The sequence below is a fragment of the Equus asinus genome, chromosome 25, assembly GCF_041296235.1.
Source record: "Equus asinus isolate D_3611 breed Donkey chromosome 25, EquAss-T2T_v2, whole genome shotgun sequence".
NCBI classification, from domain to species: Eukaryota; Metazoa; Chordata; class Mammalia; order Perissodactyla; family Equidae; genus Equus; species Equus asinus.
In genome coordinates, this window is record NC_091814.1 from 24283528 (window position 1) to 24310627 (window position 27100).

At 37.7% G+C, this 27100-nt stretch overlaps 1 protein-coding gene and 1 long non-coding RNA gene across 11 annotated transcripts in view; one reads left to right on the forward strand and one right to left on the reverse strand.

The window, feature by feature from the left end:
* The window catches only part of ATF6 (activating transcription factor 6), a 212333-nt gene that overhangs the window by 24880 nt on the left and 160353 nt on the right, over positions 1 to 27100 (forward strand). For all 10 annotated transcript variants that reach the window (XM_070497520.1, XM_014841141.3, XM_070497518.1 and 7 more), the window contains 3 exons: positions 3545 to 3765; positions 17867 to 18052; positions 18969 to 19060. In XM_070497520.1, coding sequence (XP_070353621.1) covers positions 3545 to 3765; positions 17867 to 18052; positions 18969 to 19060 — 499 coding nt within the window. The remainder of the gene's footprint in view (positions 1 to 3544; positions 3766 to 17866; positions 18053 to 18968; positions 19061 to 27100) is intronic.
* LOC139042017 (uncharacterized) lies at positions 86 to 3633 on the reverse strand. The gene is made up of 2 exons (XR_011498208.1): positions 3449 to 3633; positions 86 to 810 (listed from the first exon to the last, which is right to left on the reverse strand). It is a non-coding gene; the product is annotated as an uncharacterized lncRNA (long non-coding RNA).

The following is a 27100-nucleotide window of genomic DNA, read 5'->3' on the forward strand; positions in this document are numbered from 1 at the left end:
CTCTTTCTGTGTGCCCCACCCTGTTCTAAGTGCTTAAGTGTGTTATCTTATTTAATCCTTACATCAACTCTGTGAGGACAGGTGCTATTATTATCTCCATTTTATAGATGAGAAAATTAAACACAGAGAAATTATTTACCCAAAGTCACACAGTTACACTATTTTAGACACAGTAGGCATTCCATAAATAGTTGAGACAGAGTTGGAAACCTTTGAAGAAAATTAGAAAGGAAGAGCTGACTCCCACAGTCAGTGCGTCGTACACAGTCAGAAGTGTCCAGTGTTGAATCCAGCCGTGTTCCATGAAGGGGGATTTGCATGTAATGCCAAAGAGGATTTTGAGCGTGCTGAAATGGATAAACAGCCGTTTAGTATGTCCTTTTTAACCGTTTCCACACCAAGAACAGTAGTGACTCTGTTCAGCTGCTAACTATTGAAGGTCCCAAACAGTCCTTTGCGTGGTATTTTGTGATCTGGTGAGGGTCTAGCAGGTCGGTGTTGAGCAAATTGCCATGAAAGTTTTTGGTTCTTTTTCTTGAACATTGTAGTGGAACTTTAGTTGTTTCTCCTCATTCTGTCTTGAACCCAAACGTACCTAGAATATTTAGAGGATCTTTGATTTAGATGCTGGATAATTTGAGGATAGTGGGGCACTCTGGTGTGAGAGGCTTGGTGTGCATCAGGGAACAAAAGGAGACAACAGTGGTCTGGTAGGACTTGGAGCCATGTTTGGTGAAAAGACCTTGCCTCGGTGTTGGTCCATCTTCCTCCCTCGGTGATGCAGTTCTCTCCGCAATGAGATGGTGATAACTGAACAACAGATAATACAGACTTGGTTTATTTTTCTGAATTAGGTTTTTTTTTTATGAGGACGATTGGCCCTGAGCTAACATGTGCTGCCAATCCTCCTCTTTTTGCTGAGGAAGACTGGCCCTGAGCTAACATCCATGCCCATCTTCCTCTGCTTTGTATGTGTGATGCCTACCACAGCATGGCTTGCTAAGCAGTGCCATGTCTGCACCTGGGATCCAAACTGGCAAACCCCGGGCCGCCGAAGTGGAACGTGCGAACTTAACTGCTGTGCCACTGGGCCAGCCCCTAAATCTTCCACTTTTTGCTTGAGGAAGATTGTTGCTGAGCTAACATCTGGGCCAGTCTTCCTCTGTTTTATGTGGGATGCTGCCCCAGTGTAGCTTGACGAGTGGTGCCAGGTGCATGCCCAGGATCCAAACCCGCACACCCTTGACCGCTGAAGTGGAGTGTGTGAACTTAACCACTATGCCACTGGGCCGGCCCCATCTAAATTAGTTTTAAAAAATCATTACAAGGCATCTGTATATGTTACCTGCCAATGCTTTAAATTTGTAACTGGAGCTAGAAGTAGGATCCTTTATTTGACGTGACTTAATTCTTTATGTTTACCACCTCCTCCATTCTTTGGAATAGTCCCCAAATTCATTGAACAGTGTTTAGGGTTTTTTGGGGCCTTTTTATTGTAATTTTTAAACTTAGGAGATGTGGAACACTACTTCTGATAATGCTCTTCTCAAAGTATGGGTTTAAGTCAGTGGTTCTCAGCCTGTAGACTGTGGACCTGGGGCATGGGTGGTGGGAGTAGTAGCCTTGGGCATTTTGTAAGGCATCTGCAAATCCATATTTGTGGCAAGCATTTTCTCTAGACTGAATAATTTGTTTCATATATCTTTGTGCTACTGTTTTTCCAGTTTTATGGCTATACTTCTGATTAATAATCTACAAATTCATTTAAAATCATTACCAAATTTTTTTTTAAAGATTTTATTTTTCCTTTTTCTCCCTAAAGCTCCCTGTAGATAGCTGTGTATTTTTGGTTGTGGGTCCTTCTAGTTGTGGCATGTGGGATGCCACCTCAGCATGGCCTGATGAGCGGTGCCATGTCTGCGCCCAGGATTTGAACCATTGAAACCCTGGGCCGCCGAAGTGGAGTGTGCGAACTTAACCACTTGGCCACAGGGCCAGCCCCAATTACTAAATTCTTAATAGCATTTTCTCATCATGTATTTTCTCAACCCACAGAAATTGAAAGGACAATCATGATTATCTTGGATGACCATGGTATTTTTTGATATTAACTTATATTCAGGGTGGGAACCCTTGATTTAAGTTTTACATGATGATGAGTATGTCTTTTCATAGTACCAGAGTCACTGTAATTTCTTAATAAGTGTTATTAAAAAACATAACACTTGGTCCTATGCTATTTGTTTTATTTATTAGTTATTCTCATTTGCATATATGGCCTAAGTGCATTTGTATCTGCTAATGAGTCATTTCCTCACTTTTTATGTTTTTATTTCATAAAAGAAGTTATTCTAAGGGAAAATGAAAAGATAAAAATGTTTAGTGATCACTAATGCCCAAGTAAATTGTACATATTACAAGTCTATGAAATTATTTTTTGATCTTTTTTACTAATTTATAATTTGTCTTGGATAAAGTACTACTAATTAAATTCTGTTACTTTTAGTATGCTTTTTGAGGCCATCTAAAACATAAAGACTTTGAGTTTATAGAAATGTGACAAACAGATGTTCTTAACAAACAGGTGTTCTGAACCATTATTTGGTTTTTAGTTTTCCTTGATCCTTTGAAATACTGAGCTGAGTTTTACATGGGTCATGTTACATTGTCTGAAAGTATAATGCTTTTTTTTACCTTAAAGAAGAGTTATAAATATATATGAAGTTTTAGTTGCTGGTTACTGTAGTGCCTTTATTCTGCTAGATAGGCTGAAGCAGCTGTGGATGTTAGGCAAGACTTTCAGCACCTTATTAAATTGGCCAGATCTGAAAGGAAACACTCAGTAAGCAAGTAAAATTTTTAGTAGACCAGTGTTATGAATTTTATGAGTCTTCTTTAGGTTAGTGATAGTAACTCTTCTCAGATTAGCATAATTTTAAAGTAATGTTAAATGTGAAGATTAAGGAAAGATTCTTAGGCCATTGGCGGGGGAGGGGAGTTGGTATTATCTACAGTCTACTTTAAATTACAGACTTACGTTTCCTGTATTTGTAGCTACAAACTCATCTCACATGTTTTTAACATTTTTGATATTCGTAGCCTCTTGTTCTTCTAGATAGTGAGTTACTAAATCTCCGTGTATTTTTGGTGTTGTGTGTATTTCCAAATCTTACTAATTTAAGATATGTGGTTCTTTGTGTTCCGTATAAAAGGTTTGTTATTTATAATATGAAGAATCCTTTTAGCCCTAATAAATTTCAGAGGTTAATACTTGGAGAAACCATTGCAAATTTGATATGGAAAAAATATGAAAATATATAGTTAATGATAACGTCAAAGGACATGAATTCGGTTGGTTTCATTAAAAACACAACAACAAAAGACACCATGAGTTTGTGCTACTCTTGAGAGTTAATTGGTGGTTTCAAATCCCTCGATGTGGTCTTACCTGTTAGATCTGCAGAAGAGACCTAAGTGTTCAGCAGCTTCCCCTGCCGGAGCAGTTACGCACCCGCTGATTCCTTTTCTTTTTGCTCTGCTGCAGGTCAGACCGTAGTGCTTTCTCAGCCTGCTGTGGTACAACTTCAGGCGCCTGGCGTTCTGCCCTCTCCGCAGCCCGTCCTCACTGTCACTGGGGGAGCCGCACAGCTACCTAATCACGTGGTGAATGTGGTACCCACTCCTGTGGCGAGTAGCCCAGTGAATGGAAAACTGTCTGTGACTAAACCTGTTCTACAAAGTACCATGAGAAGTGTGGGCTCGGATGTAAGTTTTAAACCTTCATGCTTTTTTAGTGCCTGATTCAAAAACAGTGTGTTTTGTTTTTGTTGCCTTGTTTTTGTTTCTTAAAGTTTGTTATATTGTGTCAGATGTGCTGAAATTATACATCCAATCGTTGGTGGAAAATTGCGGTAAGGCTGATTATGTTAGAATCTAAGTGAAAAGGTTTTTAAAAATCTGAAGTGGTTTGAGGAAAAGAGAAGTCTGCATACCTCTCTCTTCTTTAACTCCTTCTTTGGAACTCTCACCACCTACCTCAAGCCCCTCTCCCCAAGCCCAATCATATACTAGTATTTTACAGGATTCTTTCATGTTTTCTGATTGAAATATTTTTGGCAACTCCCTAGATAAGGGTCTGTAGACTACTTTTCAGTCAGGGTTTATATTTAGCTTCTGTCTTGACTTATTGAAGGGTTTCCACCACTGCATAATGATGACTTGCTACTCTTAAGAATTCTCTCTCTTAATGATTTTTTGGTGTTTTCCCATCTGTGAAAACCTTCACATTTTCTAGCATGTTGTAGGGATTTTTTGTAATTTATAAATCACAGAAAGTTTCCTAAGATCTGTTATTTCCTAAAACCAGTTATAGCACTTGCCAGCTAACTCTTGCTTTCTTCAGAAGTGATACAAAATACCTCATGTTATGTATTAAACAGGAATTGAACATCATGGGCCTAAAGTTTAATGAAATAACCAGTCTAACAGTGGATTCTCCAAAATTGTGATTGGGAAAGCAAACTCTATATGTTTTCTTTAAAATAAAAGTGTATGTTACTGGTTGTTAATATTGCTATTCCCCCTTTTCTTTAGGTGGAATACTACCTGCTTTAGTACTTTTAAAATCCTGTGAGTTATGTAAGGTTGTTTATCAAACTACTGACTAATCTGTCTACCAGAATTTAACAACTGCCACATCAGTAGCCCATTTAGTTGTGAAATTGCTCCTCTGTTGCATAAACATAACCAAGTGATCTCAATCAGCAGTATATTAAAGACACATAACAAAGCAATGTTATCTAATGAAACTAGAATGTTGAAGTTCTACAATAATTTCCATAGTTTGTATAGGCATTGAAAACAGTGCATGTCAAGACATGAAGGAGGAAGATTAGTGTTGTGTGAGAATAGACATGGATAGTGCAGGATTAGGCTTGACTATTATGTTAGTTTATTTTGAGGACTAGAAAAGGTAAGCACAGTGCTTATGGCATAGTAGGCACTAATACACAGTATGCATTGCACTTGAAGATGAAATGATATGATGCTGGGATTTGCCTTAAAATACTCTACGGGGAGGTGATGAGGACAGGATACAGGAACAAAATTGGCAAAATGTTGACAATCATTGAAGTTGGGTGTGTAATCTTCCCTTTTGGTGTTTGGGAAAATTTCTATAATAAGTAAATGAACAACAATAACAAAAATGTAAAAATATTCCACGATGTTTTCCATTAAACAGTTGTACAACTTGGGGCCAGCCCAGTGGTATAGTGGTTAAGTTTGTGTGTTCTACTTCAGTGGCTCGGGGTTCACAGGTTCAGATCCCGGGCACAGACCTACACACTGTTCATCAAGCCATGCTGTGATGGTGTCCCACGTACAAAATAGAGGAAGATTGGCACAGATGTTAGCTCAGCAACAATCTTCCTCAAGCAAAAAGCAGAAGATTGGCAACAGATGTTAGCTCAGGGTTGACCTTCCCCACCATAAAAAAAGTGGTACAACCAATAAAAGAAAGAGTATGCTTTTCATAGGAGACTGAGAAGGTTAAGAATGATGAAAGAGGATTATTAAAATGCTCCCTTAAAATTTCCTTTTAATGCTCTTTAAATTATGAATTTGAATGTTTCTTCTGTAATACTCTCCAAATAGATCTAACAATAGAAAATATTCTAAATTGTCTTTGTATAATGTGTTAGGACATTTAAAATATTTATTATGAAATATTTTAGACATGAAAAAGGTAGTGACTAATTAGAACTTGTGAAAAAATATAGATCAACAGTATATCACAGTTATTAAAAATATTAACATAATCTTAGTCTACATTCATGGAATTATAACATCCCATCATGGGACAGTCCAAAGGAACACAGCTAGGATGGGGAGGATGTCTAGAAACCATGTTACAGGTAGAGGAATGGTTTAAAGGTTGGCATGATTCATTAAACTGAAGAAGAGAAGACTGGTTCCTTCTAATCCTAAGATTCTGTGATACAATCATTGTATTTGAAAACCAGAGGAGGCCTTTTGTTTTCTTCTTGGCTTAATATCTGAATGATGAGCATCTTAATGTTGGCAATCATCATTGTATGCCACTGACCCATTTTGTAATCTCTAAACATTTCAATTAATTATTTGTTGGTCTGTTAGCCACATATCCTTTATAAGTTCTTTGGTGTGAAAGACCATGCCTGTTCTGCTTTTTCACTCTTAAGAAGGCTCTGTAACTTTGGTGAATAATTTACTGATGAAGTCTCCATCAACATTGAGGAATTGGAGGATGTGTGAGATGAGAAAGTATAGAACCAACAAGTATTCTCTTTTTTTAGCAATATTTATTTGCTGGCGTTCTTCCTACTTTTCAAGATTTAGAGTTGACAGTATTATAAAAGAAAGACTCAAGTATTGTATGTCTAGTGCAAGAGACCTAAAGACGATTAGAATAAATTTTGTAGTCAACCTGCATTGAGGTTTTTGTGCTTATTTTTCCTTGGCCAGTACATCAGGAAGTGAGCCAAGCCTTTTCTGTATGAGTTTTCTGGTAGAGGTTTTGACTTAATGTTTATTTCAAGTAAAGAAACATCAGTCTGTCCTATCAGCTGGCCAAGCCACTCAGGAACCCAAAGTAGTTCCAGAAAGAGCTGTAGAAAACTTTGATCTGCTCATATAGTCTCCTGGGTTAGTAACTCAGTTGACCTCAATGGTGCATGTATTTGTTAGACTCAAGTCCTGTGAAATAGTATCAATTTGTGTTTCAAAATGACCAGAAAGAAAAAATTTTTATCAGTACTTTTTGTGCTTTTAAACCAAAATTGTGGTGAAAAAATTGTCATTCAACGACAACAAAAAGTATATCAGTCTTTTGTGGCTTTGTAATGCTGACATGGCTTCTTTTTTCTACCTTTTTTTGTTCTTTTGTTTGGCTAGTTTCACTCTCCAGAGGCGTGCTACTGCCATGAGTAGCGTTTTTAGCATACCATATTCTGCAAACTGCATTAAGTGCCACATTTTCTGTTATGAAACAGTTTGCCTGGTTCAAATTATAATCTCACTCTTCCTGCCCTTTGCTGGTAAATCTGTTCTGTTTAACTCTTGGAAACCTCACCTAAGTTTTCAAGAAATATGGCTTGTTTTTGGCTCTGATCCTGGTGGAAAAAATGAACATGGTCTCTCGTTTCAATGTAGAAATTCTCTTATGCCATTTCTTAGTAAACGGCTATCTTGGAACTACAAAGTTGCCTTCGTAGGAGAGCGTGCTTATCTTTCTTTAAAGGGCTATTGAATGTTGCCAGACATCAAACCAAGGGTTTGAAAACAGTCACTTTAAATTTGCATTGCACCTACTACTTCCACCTGCCCATCATAATTCCATAAAGTTCGTGAAACATTACAGCCCTGGTTTTAAGGCTGTGGAGATACGTTGTTTTTGTTATTGAGACAAAAGACCAGGAAGAAAAAGTGGTGAAATATTCTATATCTTCCACAGTGAGCCAAGGTGGAGCAAAAATCCTTAATGGAAATCAGTAGGTAGGAACAGTGAGAAGAAAATGATGAGGAACTAAGTCAGAATTATAATTAAACATCAGATGGGAGGCTAATTAAGGGGTACAGACGGTACCAACAGGAGGCCCCAGGTCATCTTCTTAGCCCATTCAGCCCATCGAGCATCTTCCAAACTCTTTATTACCTTGCACGCTCTTTCTAATTCTTTACTTAGTGATCTTGACCCCTTTCAACCCAGTCCCTACCCTTTGGGAGTCTCTGCCCTGGGTTACTAAAGCCATCATGAGAATCTGGGTGCTGGGGGATCCCTTTCCACAGGGCTGTTGTTATTAGAAATAATGTGAAGGGGATTCCCCTGGCATGCCAAATTGGAACTTTGTGTTTCTTTTCTCTGGAGACAGTGTTACACAGTTAGATTCAAGATTTCAGGTATTGTTAGTGTTGTGAGCATAGAGTGATGTGATATGGGCCCAGATGGATGCTGCGCTCCCAGTGTTTCTTTATTGCAGTGGAGGAGTGCTGAGCTTTGGAATCTGGTGCTTTTACAGTGAGCTGTAAGCAAGTCTCCTCGTTGTCCTGAGGGAGACAGGGAGACATTACCTCATCTCTCAAGGTTGCTTGTTGGAAACACAACCCTGAGAAATGGCCTGGGTAAAGAGTGGTCAGGGCCTTGTATTCTTGGCGTACCCAGGAAGACGTATAGTAGCACTACTCATGAGAGACCCCCTAGAGGAATCTTTCAAGAAAAATGTGAATTTAAAAGAATCTGTTTACAATACAAAGCAATGCAAAGAAACTCTTAGAAAAATGGAGTGTGCCCGTGTTCTATTTCAGAAAAAAAGCATAACTTCTACTGTCACTTAAGCTGCTTGTTTTATCTATAATACCCAAGAATAGGTCTTCTGTTAGGTCAGAGTGTAAGCTGAATATCCTTAAATTATGTGGCTAGTTTAGATCTAAGAAGATAAATAATGAGTAGATGCTTTTTAGTAACTAAATAATAACAAAGACATTGAGATTATGATATTTTTTAAGGCTGTAAATTAGAGGAATCCATCAGAACAAATTCAGCAGGAAGGATTAGAGATCTGAAAAGCTATCCAGATTTTAGTTAAAAATTACTTCTGTGCTGACTACTTTTTGGCTTTGTTTCTGCCAGGGACTTTGCAAATAAAAGAAAAACATGCTTTGTTAAAATGTTTGCAGTTTCCTTTTAGATGGAGGTTTGGGGCTTCTAAAAATCTGTCTTGAGTAAAGATTGTGGCAAGTAATTTCGTTTGTGGTTACAGTAACTGGAAAGGAAGTGAACAGAAGGTTTGTTTTTTTCCCCTGATGTCTTGCATCAGGTTATGGCAACTTTAGCATTCTTTATTCTATATTTTTCAGTTTGTCATCTTGATAAGTTTAATAAGTAATATGTTTAAAGAGATGCTGATTTATGTCATAATAAATAATTAAATACTTCTCTGTCCTTTCTCTGATTTCCATTCCTGCAACCTGTCCCTGGAGACTCCTTCTAGGGAGATAATCCTTCTATGCCCCACATGCTTTCTAGCCATTTGGTTTCCCTGCCCAGAAGTAGTCACTCTCAGTAGTTTTTTGTGCAACCTTCCCGAGACAGTTCCTTAATATATAAGTATTTACAGTTTTACTTTCTTTTCTCACTTAATGTATCTTAGAGATCTATCTATATCAGAACAGAAAAAGCTTTCTTATTCTTCTAATAGCTGCATTGTAGTCGGTTTCATAGGGGTGCCATAAATATTTAAGACTTTTGCAGGTTTTTTGCTTTATAAACATTCCTCCATTGAATAACTTGGTACTTATTTCATTTTGTTCATGTGCAAGTATATCTGTAGGAGAAATTCCTAGAATTGGAATTGGAGAGTGAGAAGGTAGGCCGTTTTTCAATTTTGATAGATATTACCAAATGGTCCTCCATAGGGGTAGTTCTAATTTATTCTTCTGCTTTCAGTGTGTGAGAGTGCCAGTCACAGGGCTTCTCAGTGCAGTCCATGGACAAGTTTCAGTGTTTCCATAAACAACTCCCCTTTCCTCACCTCACCCCTTTCCTCGCATAATTGTTTGTAATAGTTTGTGTGCATGTGCATTTGTCTAGAGAGAGAGTCCATAGTTTTCTATGTAGTCTTTTTTGATAGTTTGATTACTTGATAACTTTTGATGTAGTTTTTTTAATAGCTTTGTTGAGATAAAATTCACATACCATAGAGTTCACCCTTTTAAAGTATACACTTTAGTGGTTTTTTAGTATAGTCACAGAGTTGTGCTACCATCACTGGTATATTTTCATCACCCTAAAAAGAAACTCCATACCTGGGACCAGCCCCATGACCAGGTGGTTGAGTTCGTGCACTCTGCTTCGGCGACCCAGGGTTTTGCCAGTTCAGACCCTGGGCGCGGACCTAGACCCACTCATCAGGCCATGCTGAGGCGGCGTCCCACATAGCACAACCAGAAGGACCTACAACTAGAATATACAACTATGTACTGGGGGCTTTGGGGAGAAAAAGAAGGAAAAAAAGATCGGCAACAGATGTTAGCTCAGGTGCCAATCTTTAAAAATAAAAAGAAACTCCATAACATCAGCAGTTGTTCCTCATTCCCCACTCTCCTCAGCCTCTGACAACCACTAATGTACTTTCTGTCTGTGTGGAATTGCCTGTTCTGGGCATTTCATGTCAATGGAATTATACACGATATGGCCTTTTATGTATGAGTTTTTTCCTTAGCATAATGTTTTTCAAGGTCCATTCATGTTGTAGCATGTGTCAGTACTTAGTCATTTTTACGGTCAAATAATATTCCATCATTTTGACATACCACATTTTGGATTATCCATTCATCAGTTGATGGACATTTGGGTGATTTCTACTTTTTGGTTCTTATGAATAATGCTGCTTTGGACATTCATGTACAAGTTTTCATAGTCTTTTTAAAACCATTTTTAATATATAAAGAGTATTTACAAATCAATGATAAAAATGCAAGTTAACCTAACAATCAAATGGATAAAATATGTGAATAGATAATTTGCAAAGGAGAGTGGCAAATTTTTTCAACAAAAGTATCAATGGCTATATATTCTTGAAGGAGTATGCCCTCCGAAAGATTACTTTTACAAATATGTGAAAGAATGTTAATTGTTAACAGAAGAGAACTTTTGACTGGTTTAGGTAGTTAAAAATGATATTCAAGGATTAAAAGTGTTATGGGTAAAATTTTCTGTGACTCTTAACCCTCCCTGATTATGAGTTCTAAAAGAAAGTATCCTTATGTCTTTCTTTTAACTCCCTAGTGTTATGTGTGTACTGCAACCCTGTGTGTACATGTGTATTAGACTTTGTATATGGTAATAATTTCAAATTTTAAAAAGTTGCAAAAATAAAAATAGTACAAAGAACACCCACATACCTTTACCCAGATTCACATGTTGTAAACATTTGCTTTATTAGGTCTGTCTTTCTGTCTGTCTGCCTGTCTATCCGTCCACACGTATACACGTACACAGTTTTTTCTGAGCTGTTGTAGAGTAAGCTACATACCTCATCGTCTTCACCCCTGAATATTTCAGTGTGTATTTCCTCAGAATAGGAATATTCTCTTACATGCCCACAATACAGTTACCAACTTCATAAATTTACATTTGTAAAATACTTTAATGAACTGTCCATATTATAATTTTGTCAGTTGACCTAATAATATTTTTTATTGGATTTTTTTACCTTCCAATACAGGATCCAGTCTAGGGCCAGATTCTGCATTTAGTTGTTATGTCTCTTTAGCTTCTTTTAATCTGGAACATTTCCGCAGTCTTTGTCTTTTTGACACTTTTGAAGAATTCGGCTCTTTTCTAATATAGTTTTGATAAGTACTTCACACTTGTATTGGATTATAAATTATTTATTTTCACATAGTCCTGTTTGATTCAATCAAAATCCGTGCAAAGTGGGCATGATTTATTCCCATTTTACCACTGAAGGAATCAATTGGTTAAATGTTTTGGCTAAGATGGCTAATATTGATAAAGCGCTATGTGCCAGGCACTTTTCTAAGTGCATAACTTGCACATACGCACTTTAAACCTCCTGATGGCCCTTTGAGGGGAGTGAGAGTCCTGATGAAAACAGAGTAAGGAACAGACTGAGGGATCTTGGAGGAGTGTGAATTAGATTTTTATTCTTAGGCTCCATTTTTCTGCTTCTACAGTGATTAAATGAGATTTCCAGATCTTGTCTGTTTTTGTTTTTGTTTTTGTTTTTTAAAATTTGCAATCTGTGAAAATAGGAGCTGGAATGAGGGCAGATATTTTCAGTATTGCTTTAGTTGCACAGTTTATCTGAGCAGCTGTGAGGCACGTTGTTGATGGGATTAAGAATTTTTGCCTCCTCACTCAGTTTATTCATAGCTGTAGGATATTTCTTTTTACTAAAACTTAGATGTATATGGTACATTATAGTTTACAAAGAATCTTCATGTCCGTTACTCATTTGTCCTCACCCCGATCCTTTGACCTGCATGACTGAGTTGGGATTCAAGCCTAGGCCTGCCCTCAGTCCAGTGCTGCTGTCAGTACTCTGCTTTGTTAGCGGGGCTCTACTTTCAAGGCAGCCCTGATGCAGTGCAAACTGCAGGTTACGTATATCTTAAATGTACTGCTCCCTTTTTTCTCCCTCTACAGATGTATTCTCTTCATTTTCAAACATTTTGAGCAGGCAGTTTTAGGTCTTGAGAGACAAAGATTGATGTTTTTTGAACAGTTCAGTGGTATCACATAAAACTTAGAGCATCCATATTCATGATACAGTAGTCATTGTTGTGCTGCGTGGTAATTAAGTGTACATGTTTAGCTTCAGTACTAGAACCATTTTGGTTCTGGATTGGACGAGACCTTTAGAGGATTAGTGGGGTGGCTTTAAACTCTATTCACAGCCCACAGAAAGAAATGGATTTTACATCTCTCTCAACACACACAGTCTAATGAAACAAGAGATAAGCTCTTACTACATATAAAGCATTCTGTTTTCTTTTATTCTATCCTATGCTTTTTTGTCAGTTTTTTAAGGCTGTTGTGATCTACTAAATTTGTTGTACTACCTGATATTGGGTTATAATAGTTTGAAAAACACTATTCTGGCCTAACTCCCTCTTTATTTGTTTATTTATTTATTTGTTGAGGAAGGTTAACCCTGAGCTAACATCTGCCACTAATCCTCCTCTTTTTGCTGAGGAAGACTGGCCCGGAGCTAAGATCCATGCCCATCTTCCTCTACTTTATATGTGGGATGCCTGCACAGCGTGGCTTGACAAGCAGTGTGTGAGTCTGCACCTGGGATTTGAACCAGTGAATCCCGGGCCACCAAAGCAAAACAAGTGAACTTAATGGCTGCGCCACTGAGCCAGCCCCCTAACTCTCTCTTTTTACTAGTGTGTAAATAGACCCTGGGAGAAGAAGTGATTTTTCTAAGATCTTCCAATTAATTCATTGCAGTGCTGGGACAAGAATTAAGGACACCTGACTTCCACTGTTGTCGTTTAATGACTTAAATTACTGTTACTTTTTTTTTTTTGAATTTTCCCTTTTTATCCCCAAAGCCCCCCAGTACATAGTTGTGTATTTTTAGTTATTGGTCCTTCTAGTTGTGGCATGTGGGATGCCACCTCAGCATGGCCTGATGAGCATTGCCATGTCCGTGCCCAGGATTTGAACCGGTGAAACCCTGGGCCGCTGAAGCAGAGCACGCGAACTTAACCACTGGGCCACGGGGCCAGCCCCCAAATTACTGTTACTTTTATACAGCTACACCAGGTGTTTCTAGGGACATATGAAGCAGAGGAGTCGTTAAATGAAGGCACAGGAAACTGCTCTGAGGATCTGTTGAAGATCCCATGCACAGGACTCCGGTGCCTCCATTCTTCAGGAGGCTGGGCCCACATTGTGGCTTTCCTAAGGGCATCGGGTGGATGCTCCTGCCTTTATCTGCCAGTTGTTCTTTCTCTTCACTCAAAGATGAAATTGCAGAGGGCAGACTGGACCTACAGTCTAGCAGGGATTTTGTCTATTATCCTTTCTTACTCTGGAAATCATGCTACATGTTGGAAGGCATTCTTCATTCCATAAAAAAAAAAAAGAATTTGCAGGGTGAAGATTCTTTCTTTCCCTCTGTCAGTTAAATGGCTCAAGTTGCCAGAAATGAAGCATCTTTGTTTAATTTTTGGTTAGTATAAACTGGTTATACCACACACACAGAACTTGATAGAAAGCGTAAAATAAAATTTTGGCTTTCTGTCATGAGATTTTAGAAGAGTAGAGTTAGTATAAGTCAAAATTTTCCCTTTTTCTGCTTTAAACAATTTTATGAGGAAAAAGGAATATTCTTAAGGGAAATAAAATATTTATTCATTTGAATATTTAAGATAAGGTTGCTACAAATTAAATTTGCCAATAATTTTAGCTGTACACGGTTTTTAGAATGTATTTATAAATATATTTAATATGCAATAATGCGTTACGTAAATTAGAAGAAATGTGTAAGAAAATTTACTTCTTTTGCTTTTGTATCAATTTCAAATAGACAAAATTTATTTCTTTTTTATTTAATTGGAAAAAGTTTTTGTCTGCTATAATGAAGAGGTTAGTCAGTGACAGTTTCTGCTTTAGTTCAGTTTTAAAGGAAAAGATGCAGCCAAATGAGAATGAGAACTGAAGAAAAGTGTGTAGTAAGCCAGCGATTCACCCATAGGTTATCAACACTTGATCTGGGTTGAGTTTGTGTGAGATATTGGAATGTATTTCTTAGCGTTAAAATATCCTATTTTAGTATCTTTAATTTATAGCCATTCAGGACTTTGAAGCTCATTTCTTAGCAACGTCACAGAATCAAGGGTCTAAATAAGTCTATTTTATTTGTAAAAAGAACATAATATCTTATAGTGTTTATCAGTCAGTAACTTTTAAAATTAAAAAACAAAATACAAACAGGCTAGGAATTTTGACTCTTAAATTGATCCAACCTTCAAAAAGTACTTGTCCATTTGTGAAAGTTCTCCTTTTACATGAATTTCTTGTAGTCCAATAAATGTTTAATTATGAAACACCATATTTTATAGTTTAGTGGCACTAAAGGGTGAATATTTTGCAGTTGTGGAATTGTCTCTTTCTTCTTTTTTCTTTTTCCAAAGCACAACACTTGATAGGAGAGTTGTCTGAGGGCGGCATGATCAGAAGCAGGGACTGGCCAGCTGTTCATGCATTTCATCTCAGTCATGTTAATTCATATGATATGCTCATAGGGGAGATATGTCAATTGATTAATGGGCCAAAGTGTTGATGTTATGTTTTTAGACTGCCAGCAGAGGAGATTAAGCTTCCAGACACAAGCATTCCATAGGCCTTTGTTTCAAACAGGCATGTAATTAAAACAACTACACAATTCACTGAGGTTAGAGTGCCATGTTGTGATGCAGGACTTCCTATTTGGTATTTAAAAGCAGTGTGGAGCTGTTGTGTAAGTAGCACTGGGCTTGGAGTCACCTGTCCTAAGTTCTAGCCTTGGCTCTTCTGTTCTCTTAACAGTGGATCAAATGGCGAGGCTTGTTTTAAAGAACTTGAAAACTATAATAATTTCAACAAGAGGAGATTTATTACATACATTATGGAGCATCAAAGATAATTGAAAAACTATGCTGCCATTCTCATTGCATGCCAAAGATGATCATGATACTTTGTGCAAAACTCAGTTTACAAAACAGTCATTACAGTGTAATCCTTTTTTTCTTGTAAAATGTACCCCCACCAAAAAAACAGACACTACAGTGTGTGTGTGTGTGTGTGTGTGTGTGTGTATGTATGTATGTTTAGTATGAAAATAATAATTTTTTTTCCTAGGAAATACAGAATAATTTAAATATTATATATTCGGATAGCTGAAGATAGCTTGCTGAGATGTAAAGTTGGAAATCTGTGTTTGGTGATTCCTGTGGGTTTTATTTATTTTTACTGTCTTTATCCTTTGCAGTTATTGGTAGTATTGAGTATTTACTTTATTTTCAGAACTATTATATTGTATCTTTTTCTAGGGGAAGAAATGAATATTTGGCTACAGGTGGTTTTCATTCTTTTAGCATGAGGCATGTGCATTGAACTTTAATGCTTTATAATATGCAGGTGCTTTTATTGTTTATAGAAACCCCTAATCCTTGTTTGAAATGTATTAAGTGGTATGCCATCTGTAAACCCCCCAAATTCCATAGATTAATTAGCCTTTAAAGTAAGGTTGCCTTTTATCTAACTTTTAGTATAAACTCTTCCATCTGGGAACCTTCTTTTTTATGTGCTTGTTCAGTGTTCTGTGTACTGCAGCACTCTAGTATTAAGGATTATGGACACTGGCCTTCTCAGTAACAGTGAAGATCACTAAGAATAACAAAGATTGAATAAAGTGGCATTGTCCAGAGAATAGTTTGAAATTGGTGAATGGTCAGTCCATCATGCCTGTGCCACTGCTCTGTGTGTAACACGTAGCGTTACTGAAGAGTGGGATAGTTATTCCACAGGGAAATTTCATAGATGATGGTTGTGTAAGTTAGCATTCTTGTGACATTTCAGTTAATAAAGGAAAAAAAAAAGGGAAAACACCTTTTTTTGACATCTCATATAATGTTTCTTCTCCTTGTGGGTTTTGATTGAAAGGTGGTTGACAGTGTTGGGTGTTGAGAGATCCCTTGGTTGGCTTTGGTATTCCTCTGTTTCTAGGAAATGTAGTATAGGGCGGGAATTGTGGTGTTATTTTAAAAGAAATCACTATTAAATTATTTAATTTTATTTACTGGTCTTGGTGAGTTATTGAACACCCTACAGTTAAGTATTTGTTTTTAAAGTCTGTTACAAAACATATAGAGGTCAGTAATTCAATCATTTGTGTACTTACAATAATCAGTTTAATATTATTTGGTGCTTTTTATGGACTTAATTTTGCTACATCACCCTCTCCCGCAAATAAATTAGACTAACGCCGTAACAAATAGGTTTCATGACTTAGTTTAGAAAACATGACAAAAATAATTTTGCTTAGTAAGTTTTGATTATCGTAGATATTATGGGTAGTAGTAAACAAAAAGTAGTGTTACGTGGTTTTTGCTTCCAAGGTAGAAAGTCTAGGGGGAGAGATAGAGTTAACATTCATGAAACAATTGACACCATTAGAGTGTTCAGGTGTATCTTCCAAATTGTAACGGCGTAAGAAATTCAGAGAAAATAAAAACTCTGAGGAGTTTAGCCTAATTAGAGTTTGGAGGGTCCTTAGAATTAGGTTAGTGGAAGAGGCAGCGTTCCAAATTGGAATAAACAGTATGAATAAAGGAATAAGTTAGGCATGTATGGAGATACAGAGTAGCCTTAAATGATGAGATTGGAGGGTGGTGTTTGAATAGCTGTGGGCTTAGGGCAGAAGGTACAGTTAAGTAGGGGTGGTCACGTTATGGAAGGCCTTGAAAGCAAAAGTGGACAGCTAGGATGCATGACTAGCTTGTTTTTGCAATAGAGTAGCAAGATAAAAACGTTTTTTGGGGAGGAAGTTTTCTTAGAAATGGTAGACGGGAAGAGATTGAAAACAATTGAAATAGGAGACTATTGCAGTAGTCTAGGGATGAGTTAACGAGTGCCTTTGTTAGGAGAGTGGCAATGTGAGTAGAGAGAGGAATAACTGTGAGACACACTTGCACTGGTCATTAACATAGCCTCTACACATAAAATGTAGTGAGTAAATGAGAGGTTGAGAAAGGGAGTAAATAAGGGAATGAAAGAAAAATAAGTTAAAGGTCACTTCTCTCATTAACGTAAATGTCCTGAGAGATACCACTGATAGAAGATGATAGATAAAAATAAATCCAAGTAGAGGGAGATGGTAAGTTCAGTTTGTAGATACTGAATTTAAAGTGCTGGTGACTCGACAAGTAGAATTGGCCTTCTAAGTAATTGGATATATGGTCCTGGAAAATAGTTAATTAATTGAAGGCCTAAGATGTAGATTAAAGGTGTATGTATAATACATACATACGTATGTACGTAAAGGCACCTTCTGAGAGAGTTTCTAAAGGGAAACTTGGAAAATCAGTAAAGAAGGCTTAGAAGACACCAGAAGAAATCATGTAACATTTAGGTTTTAGAAAGTCATGTTTAACCGTTTGATTTCAGTTTGCTTAGTTTGAGTAATGTTGTTTTAAAACAACCAGTATCCTGTGCTTTGAACAATTTGTTTAAAAATAACTGTAAAAATTGGTGTATTCTAAAATCTCATTCTAAAATTAGAATATTCTCATTCATTGTAACTTTTCCTAGATTGCTGTGCTAAGGAGACAGCAACGCATGATAAAGAATCGAGAGTCAGCTTGTCAGTCCCGCAAGAAGAAGAAAGAATATATGCTGGGGTTAGAGGCAAGATTAAAGGCAGCCCTTTCAGAGAATGAGAAGCTGAAGAAAGAGAATGGATCACTGAAACGGCAGCTGGATGAAGTTGTATCAGAGGTGAGTGCTAGCGGTATAGCCACAAGGAGATGGGTTAAAGTGTTCTTTTTTTCCTGATAAATCAATTGAGAAACTTACATTTTAAATTAAATTGTGTAAAATAATAGTACTAGGAAAAGGAGGGCGCAGTAAGCCCTAAAACATTTGCAGTTAAGATAAAGCATTGGCTTTTGAAAGAGGGCTTTTGAATTGTACCTCTCCATCTACGTACAAAGTTACCTATTTTCTTGGATTTCTCCTCCCTCAGTACCGTAGCACTCTCTTTTTTCACTAAATGAATCACATTGAGGCTCCTAATAGTTCCACCAACTCTTCCCTTTTAGCAAAGAAAACAATACAAAATAAAAAAATTTTAACCTTTTCTGTGTCCACCTGATCTCCGTTATGTTTTTTACATTTTGTTGCCATGCTGGTCCTGATAAAGTTAATCTTCTCCTCAGTTCTGTTCATAAAATCTGATGCTTTCAGGATTTCCCACTGCAATGCTGTCCTGAACCAAACAGATGCCTGTGCCCACTGTTTTTTCTATTTTGCCTCGAGCACATGGGAATATTCCATCATGTTACTGAAAGCAGTGGTTCAAGAGACAAACCGCAGAAGTATCTCAGAATTTTCTGAATATCCATAAAAAATGTAAAATTGTTGAGTTCGCTCCTTTTGGGTGAAGAAACAGCTGCAACAGAGTGGCTGCTGTGTTTCTTGGGCTACTCTCCTTTTCTCTCTGTTGGAAAAGGGAACTTGCAAGGCTCTGCTCTAGTCTCTTGGAAACTTCTATTTCCTCAGTTTTGAGTTTTGGGTTTTTTTTTTTAAGCTATTCATATAGCTGGTGAAGAAGAGAGTTCTTATCTTAGATGTTGCTTTTTTTTGTGAGATGGATCTGTAGTTTAATTGTGTTTAATATGGTCGTTTCCTTTAGAACCAGAGGCTTAAAGTTCCTAGCCCGAAGCGAAGAGCTATCTGTGTGATGATAGTATTGGCATTTATAATACTGAACTATGGACCTATGAGGTAAGTGTATAGATATTTGTTTTGGATACTAATGCTAAAAGTTTAAATTCTCGTTTATTATTTTCAGCTCTAGTCATAAGCTAGAGAAATGGGTTTATTTTGTTTTTCTCAGAGACAAACAGGAAGAAGGAAGATTGGTTCCTCTTCTTGTTCTTTACCTAGTTCTAACAGAAAGTTCATGTTTTTTAATGAAGGAAGCCTTAGATTATGGAACAGATCACTGGTGAAGCAGAATAATGAACTGATTAATTAAGACCATGGGCCTTGGAATCAGACTGCCTGGGTTCAAATCCTAGCTCCTCCACTTAGTAACTTTGTTGTCTGACGGCAATTAATCTCTCTGTGCCTCAGTTCCATACCTTTAAAGTGGGTGTTTATTTAATAATAATAATGATACCTACCTTAATACCACGATACTTGAGCATCAGTGATCACAAGGCACTTGGGTGGCTTCCTCCCTGGCTAGAAAATAAACAGTTAGATAGTAATTCTCAGTTTCTGATTTAGTAGATTTGGAATGGGAATCAAGAATCTCAGTATTTTTAAACATTCCAGCTAATTCTGGTACAAGTTCTCAGCTAATCCAACTGGAGAAATGCTGCTTTTAGGTTGGAATAGAATACTAGAATGCAGAGGGATCTTAGGAATCATCTTTTTCAGATTCCCACCCACCATGGCACTTCACATGAACAAAGTCAACATCCTAGATGTTGGGGAGTCAAAGAGGAATTAGGGGCCATGCCTTCAAAGATCTCATGAACCAGCTGGGAGGAGAGACATGTAAAAGGATGACTACAGTATAATGTGATGAATGTCATAATAGCAGTATGAACAACGTACTAAAAGAGTGTAAATCAGTATGAATTCCTTGAGGAGAAGGTTCATGACATATTGATAGATGCTCAAAACATTTTTTGTTGAATGACAGAGTGATAAGGGAAATCCCCAAAGGAAAAGCTGAATCTTGAAGTGTGATAACAGTTTGCAAGATGGAAACTATTGGAAAGGCATGCCAGGCAGAGGGAACAGCGTGTTAAAGGGCACAATTGTGAAATGGCCTGACATTTTCAGGAAAGAGTGAAAAATTCAGTGTGTCTTGTACATGTGGGAGTGTGCACATCGAGGGACTGAATGATGCTGTTTTTCAAGTTAGCAAACGTAGAAAGGTGAATAGTTTCATGATGGAAGACAGTGGTTTATTATTAGTATGGGAAGTTTATGATACTGATTTGATATTGAGAATTACCATGATAGACAGACAGATAGACAGACAGACAGACAGTAGTGGAGTAGATGAGATTATCCAAGGAGAATAAGTAGAGGAAGAAGAGTAATAAGAATCTGAGGGAAAGCAGCATGAACAGTGGATAGACGGGAAAAGAAACTCAGAGTGAATAGAGTTAGGGACAAAACCTGAAGAAAATGGTTTTCTGAAGCCACTGGTGAAAAGAGTTTCAGAAGGGGCTTGGGCAGTGGTATCACATGCTGAGGGCTGAGGAGAGGCAGAAAGCTGAGATGAACATTGAATTTGGCGATTAGGTTAACAATAATTTCAGAAAGCAGATTTATTAGGAGTGGGAGTGAAATCTATATTGAAGTTAGTTGAGAACTGAAAGGAGTGATAAGTTGAATAATCTCTTTTTTATTAATAAAACTTTTTATTATGAAGATTTTCAAACATAAAAAAATTAGAGAAAATAGTATAATGAACCCCATTATACCTATCACCGAGCTTTAATAATTATCAACATTTTGCCGGTTTTGCTGAAAAGAGTTTAGGAAGTAGAGACAGTGAGTATGGACTATGCTTTTAAGAGCTTTGAGGCAGGGGCCGGCCTGGTGGCATAGCGGTAAGGTTTACACACTCCACTTTGGTGGCCCAGGGTTTGCGAGTTCGGATCCCACGTGTGGACCTACACATGGTTCATCAAGCCATGCTGTGGCTGCTTGCCACATACAAAATAGAGGAAAATTGGCACAGATGTTAGCTCAGCAACAATCTTCCTCAAGCAAAAAGAGGAAGATTGGCAACAGATGTTAGCTCAGTGCCAGACTTCCTCATCAAAAAAAAAAAAAAGAGCTTTGAGGTAAAAGGGAAAGAAGAAAATGAGAGGATTAAGTAGATTCTTTTTAGCATGTGGGAAACTTGAGAAGATGGTCATCTAGTTTTCGATTAAATCTTCAGTGAAATGTACTTCTGATAGTTCTTCATGTGCTTGAAGATAATTATATCTTCTTTTATTTTACTGTCTTTTTAGCCCTACCCTCAGGTGTAACATACCTGATTGTTTCACCTATTTGTCCTGTATATCAAACTTTCAAATCCCTTCATTGTCCTAGTACCTCTTCTGGACACTCATTCATTCATTCCTTCAAACTGAGCTGCTTCTGTGGTCTAGGCTTTGTGCTTGGCACCCTTTGTCAGTGTACCTATTGGAATGTGCATCCAGAGCTGAGCAAATCATTTCCTCAGGTGTGTTCTGACCTGTGTAGAAAATATAGGGAAACTCTTACTTCCTAAGAGCTCTCTTTTTCGTGCAGCCTCAGATTGTGTTACCTCTTTTTAGTAGATGTATTATTAACTAAAATCTCCATATCTTTTTCACACGTTTGATGGCCAAGCTAGGTCACTCCCATTTTATTTCTATGTAGTTAGTTTTCTAAAAAATAAAGTACAGATCTTGTATTCCACTTTTGTTATCATTTGGTATTAGCACAACTCTTCAGAGCATTTGATATCCTATCATGGAACCCCAAAGACCCGTCTACTTTTTAATTAGTATACTAAGACAGTTCAGTGGAAAGAGGACATAATTCTGAGTTGACCTATTTTTGAAAGTTCACACTATACTAGACATGTTAAATAGAAGATGCAGAAGAGATACCTGGAACAGCCTTCTGAATTATTAACAATTTTTTTTACTGCTTTCTTCATTATTTACTGTTGACGTTTTGCCCATGTTCTTCATGTTAAAATTATTTTCTCATTTAATTTTTTTGTTCAAGGAATGGGACTTCTTTTATTCATTAAGAGCTATTTCTTGATTAATAAAGGAGAAAAGAAGCATGCTAATCAAAACTTTGTCCTCCTGAGTTATGAACTTGAATATAAATGAATTCCTTGAATAAATTGAATCAGATTACTGTGTAGTGAATACAGAGTCACCAACAACTGTCAGAATGAAGCATTTTATACTAGGACCCCCAGTGCCAGAGAGGGCTGCATGGATGTAGGCCATTTGGTAGAGCTGCTCCAGCTATACTCATGTCTTCCTTCAAGGTTTCTTTTATATAGTGACTTTTTCCACTGACTTCCCTCCATGACTTTTGTCCACAGCCCTTGAAGAAAATAGAGCCATAGTTACCTCTTTACTTATTTTTAATTACCAGAGTAATACATGACTATAAGTTCTTTGTAAAAATTTCAGAAAGTAAAGTAAAAAGTGAAAGTCTTCTAGTCCACCTTCCTCCCAACCACTTCCCTTCCCCCACCCTACTCTTCTCTTTATAAATAATTTTTTCCAGATTTCCAGATACATATTACTTTACTAATTCAATGAGAATATATTTATTGACTGTTTAGTGAATGCTTGGTATAATGCAAGACTGAGAATATAATAATGAGCAGAAACTAACGTAGGCCCTGCCCTCATGGAATTTACAGTCTATTGTAGGTGACAGGTACTAAGTCAATTACTCAGAAAAATGCACAATTATAACCATATCAGATGCCACGAAGGAGAGGTACACAATATCACGAGACTGCATAGTAGGTTCGCTGGAGCTAGTTAGGGGGTTAAGACAAAATCTCCCTGAGAAAGGGACGATTGTGTCAACATCTAAAAGAAGAAATTAGTTAAGATACAGGAAGAACATTTCATTGGGAGTCAACAGCATGTATAAATGTGTGTATACACGCATTTGTGTTTGTGTCTTTGTGTTTCTATGTATATAGTTTTTAAAACTTGGTTTTACATAAAAGGCATCATATACATATTATTCAGGAATGTATTTTCTCACTTTAAAATATGTCAGTACTCTCTTATAATGGCTACATAGTTTTCTGTAATATGGATATGCTATAATTTAGCAGCTCTCAAACTTTAGGGTTGGGGAACGTTTTTTACCCTTAAAAGTTACTGAGGATCCCAAAGAGCTTTTGATTATATCTATTGATATTAATTATATTAGAGATTAAAACCAAGAGATATTTTAAAAATATTTATTCATTTAAAAATTATAATAAACCATTATATAAGATAAATAATATTTTTATAAAAAGTAATTTTCCACGTTGCCCGCCCCGTGGGACTAGGGATTGCCGGAGATCTCGGAGAGGACTGGGGCTGGGGGAAGTTTCAAAGGCCGGCTCTGCGACCCAGAGGGGAAGCCTCGGAGTTCTGCCTGGGCAGCAGACAAAGCTCTCTGTCTGCCATTAGCAGAGGGGCCACGCCCAGCATTCACGGTTCCGGGAGAGGCCCGGAGAGAATCCCAGAGGGCGGGGCGACCCCCAGCTGCTGTTGCCCGCCCCATGGGACTAGGGATAGCCGGAGATCTCGGAGAGGACTGGGGCTGGGGTGAGTTCCAGAGTCCCAGCTTCGTAGCCTAGGGGGAAACCCTACAGGCTCACAGCAGCCTTAGGGAAAGCCTCTGCACAGCACCAGTAGAAGACACCCAGCCGCCAGCCACAAGGCTGGAAGACCCCAGGGCAAAAGGAGCATAGCTAGGTGAACTAACCACAGACTGTAGAAGATGCCAATAGCTCTCCTGCGACCCATAGAGGACAAGTGAGATTTTGTGGGTGCCGACAGCAACGGAGCGACAAATATAAGTGATCCCACCCCTGGCCGCTGGAAAAGCCCATAACACCGTTGCAGACCCTAAGGAGAGAGCACATCTAGGTGGGCTGCAACAGTAGGCACCAGCAGCCTGAAGCCCCCCTGTGACGGCCCCCACGGCAGAGGAGGGAATCCAAAGGGCCACTGTGGCTACGAGGAGGGGCCCAGGCCCAGTTAGCAACTGTGGACAGGGTTCCTGGTTGGTGCAGTATAAACAGCTGCTCCCCCACTGCAGCAGCTGAAACAAGTGAAAGGAGCAACTAAACTCTATCTCCATGCGGAGGCACAAATCAACAACATCAAGCAATATGAAAAAATACATTAAATCTCCAGAACAGAAAGAAAGTAACAAATACACAGAAAACAATCCCAAAGAAAATGAGATATATAACCTAAATGATGATGACTTCAAAACAGCCATCATTAAAATTCTCAATGAGTTAAGAGAGAATTCTGACTGACAACTCAACGAGTTCAGGAGCTATGTCACAAAAGAGTTTGATACGATAAAGAAGAACCAAACAGAAATATTGGAAATGAAGAACACAATAGAGGAGATTAAGAAAAATCTAGATGCTCTGAACAGTAGGGCCGATAATATGGAGGAAAGAATTAGCAATTTGGAAGATGGCAATATAGAATTGCTGCAGGCAGAGGAGGAGAGAGAAGCAAGACTAAAAAGAAATGAAGAAACTCTCTGAGAATTATCAGACACAATTAGGAGATGCAACGTAAGGATTATAGGTATACCAGAGGGAGAAGAGAGGGAGAAAGGGGCATAAAGCCTATTCAAAGAAATAATGGCTGAGAACTTCCCAAATCTGGTGAGAGAGATGGATCTTCAGGTGACAGAAGCCAATAGATCTCCAAACTTTATCAATGCAAGACGACCAACTCCACGGCATATAGTAGTGAAGCTAGCAAAAGTCAACGACAAGGAGAAAATACTAAGGACAGCCAGGCAAAAGAAACTAACCTACAAAGGAACCCCCATCAGGCTATCAGCAGATTTCTCAGCAGAAACTTTACAGGCTAGAAGAGAGTGGAATGATATATTCCAAAATCTGAAGGACAAAAATCTACAGCCAAGAATTCTCTACCCAGCGAAAATATCCTTCAAATACGATGGAGAAATAAAAACTTTCCCAGATAAACAAAAATTAAGGGAGTTCATTGCCACAAAACCTCCTCTTCAGGAAATCCTCAGGAAAACCCTCATTCCTGAAAAATCCAAAAAAGGAAAGGGGCTACAAAACCAAGAGCAGAGGAGATAAGTAGAAGGACAACAACAGAGAGTAGCAGCTCTACATCAGAACAGATTAAACCATGGGACGAGAAACAAAGGAAACTGAAGAAAACCGGAAAACAAGACACAAAATGGTAGTGGTAGGCCCCCACATCTCAATAATCACTCTAAATGTAAATGGATTGAACTCCCCAATCAAAAGACACAGAGTGGCAGGATGGATCAAAGAACAAGATCCAACAATATGCTGCCTCCAGGAAACACACCTCAGCCCCAAAGACAAACACAGACTCAGAGTGAAGGGATGGAGAACAATACTCCAAGCTAATAATGAACAAAAGAAAGCAGGTGTCGCTATACTAATATCAGACAAGGTAGATTTCAAAGCAAAACAGATAAAGAAAGATAAAGAGGGACAGTATATAATGATAAAAAGGACTCTCCACCAAGAAGACATAACACTTATAAATATATACGCACCCAACACAGGAGCACCAAAATTTGTAAAGAAACTCTTAATAGAACTAAGAGAAGACATCAACAACAATACAATAATAGTAGGGGACCTCAACACACCATTAACACCAATGGATAGAACATCCAGACAGAAAATCAACAAGGAAATAATAGAATTAACTGAAAAATTAGACCAGATGGACTTAATAGATATATATAGAACACTTCATCCAAAAACAGCAGGTTGCACATTCTTCTCAAGTGCACATGGAACATTCTCAAGGATTGACCATATTTTGGGAAACAAAGCAAACATCAATAAATACAAGAGAGTTGAAATAATATCAAGCATCTTTTCTGATCACAATGCTATGAAACTAGAAATCAACTACAAGAAAAAAGCAGAGAAAGGTGCAAAAATGTGGAGACTAAACAACACGCTTCTCAACAAACAATGGATCATTGAAGAAATTAAAGAAGAAATCAAATATTATCTGGAGACAAATGAAAATGAGAACACGACATACCAAACCATTTGGGATGCAGCAAAAGCAGTCCTAAGAGGGAAATTCATCGCAATACAGGCTCACCTCACTAAACAAGAAAAAGCTCACATAAGCAACCTCAAACGACACCTAACAGAACTAGAAAAAGAAGAACAAACAAAGCCCAGAGTCAGTAGAAGGAGGGAAATAATAAAAATAAGAGCTGAAATAAACGATATTGAAACAAAAAAGACAATAGAAAGGATCAATGAAACAAAGAGTTGGTTCTTCGAAAAAATTAGCAAAATTGACAAACCCCTAGCCAGACTCACCAAGAAAAGAAGAGAGAAATCGCAAATTAATAAAATTAGGAATGACAGAGGAGAAATCACAACAGATACCAATGAAATACAAGAGATCATAAGAGAATACTATGAAAAACTATATGCCAACAAATTGAACAACCTGGAAGAAATGGACAAATTCCTAGACTCCTACAATCTCCCCAAACTGAATCAGGAAGAAATGGAGAATCTGAATAGGCCAATCACAAGTAAGGAAATAGAAATGGTAATCAAAAACCTCCCCAAAAATAAGAGTCCAGGACCAGACGGCTTCTCTGGAGAATTCTACCAAACATTCAAAGAAGACTTAATACCTATTCTCCTCAAACTGTTCCAGAAAATTGAGAAAGATGGAGAACTCCCTAACACATTCTATGAAGCCAACATCACTCTGATCCCCAAACCTGACAAGGACAACACAAAGAAGGAGAACTGCAGGCCGATATCACTGATGAACATAGATGCAAATATCCTCAACAAAATTTTGGCAAACCGAATACAGCAATACATCAAAAAGATTATACACCATGATCAAGTGGGATTTATACCAGGGACACAGGGATGGTTCAACATCTGCAAGTCAATCAACGTGATACACTACATCAACAAAATGAAAAACAAAAACCACATGATCATCTCAATAGATGCAGAGAAAGCATTCGACAAGATCC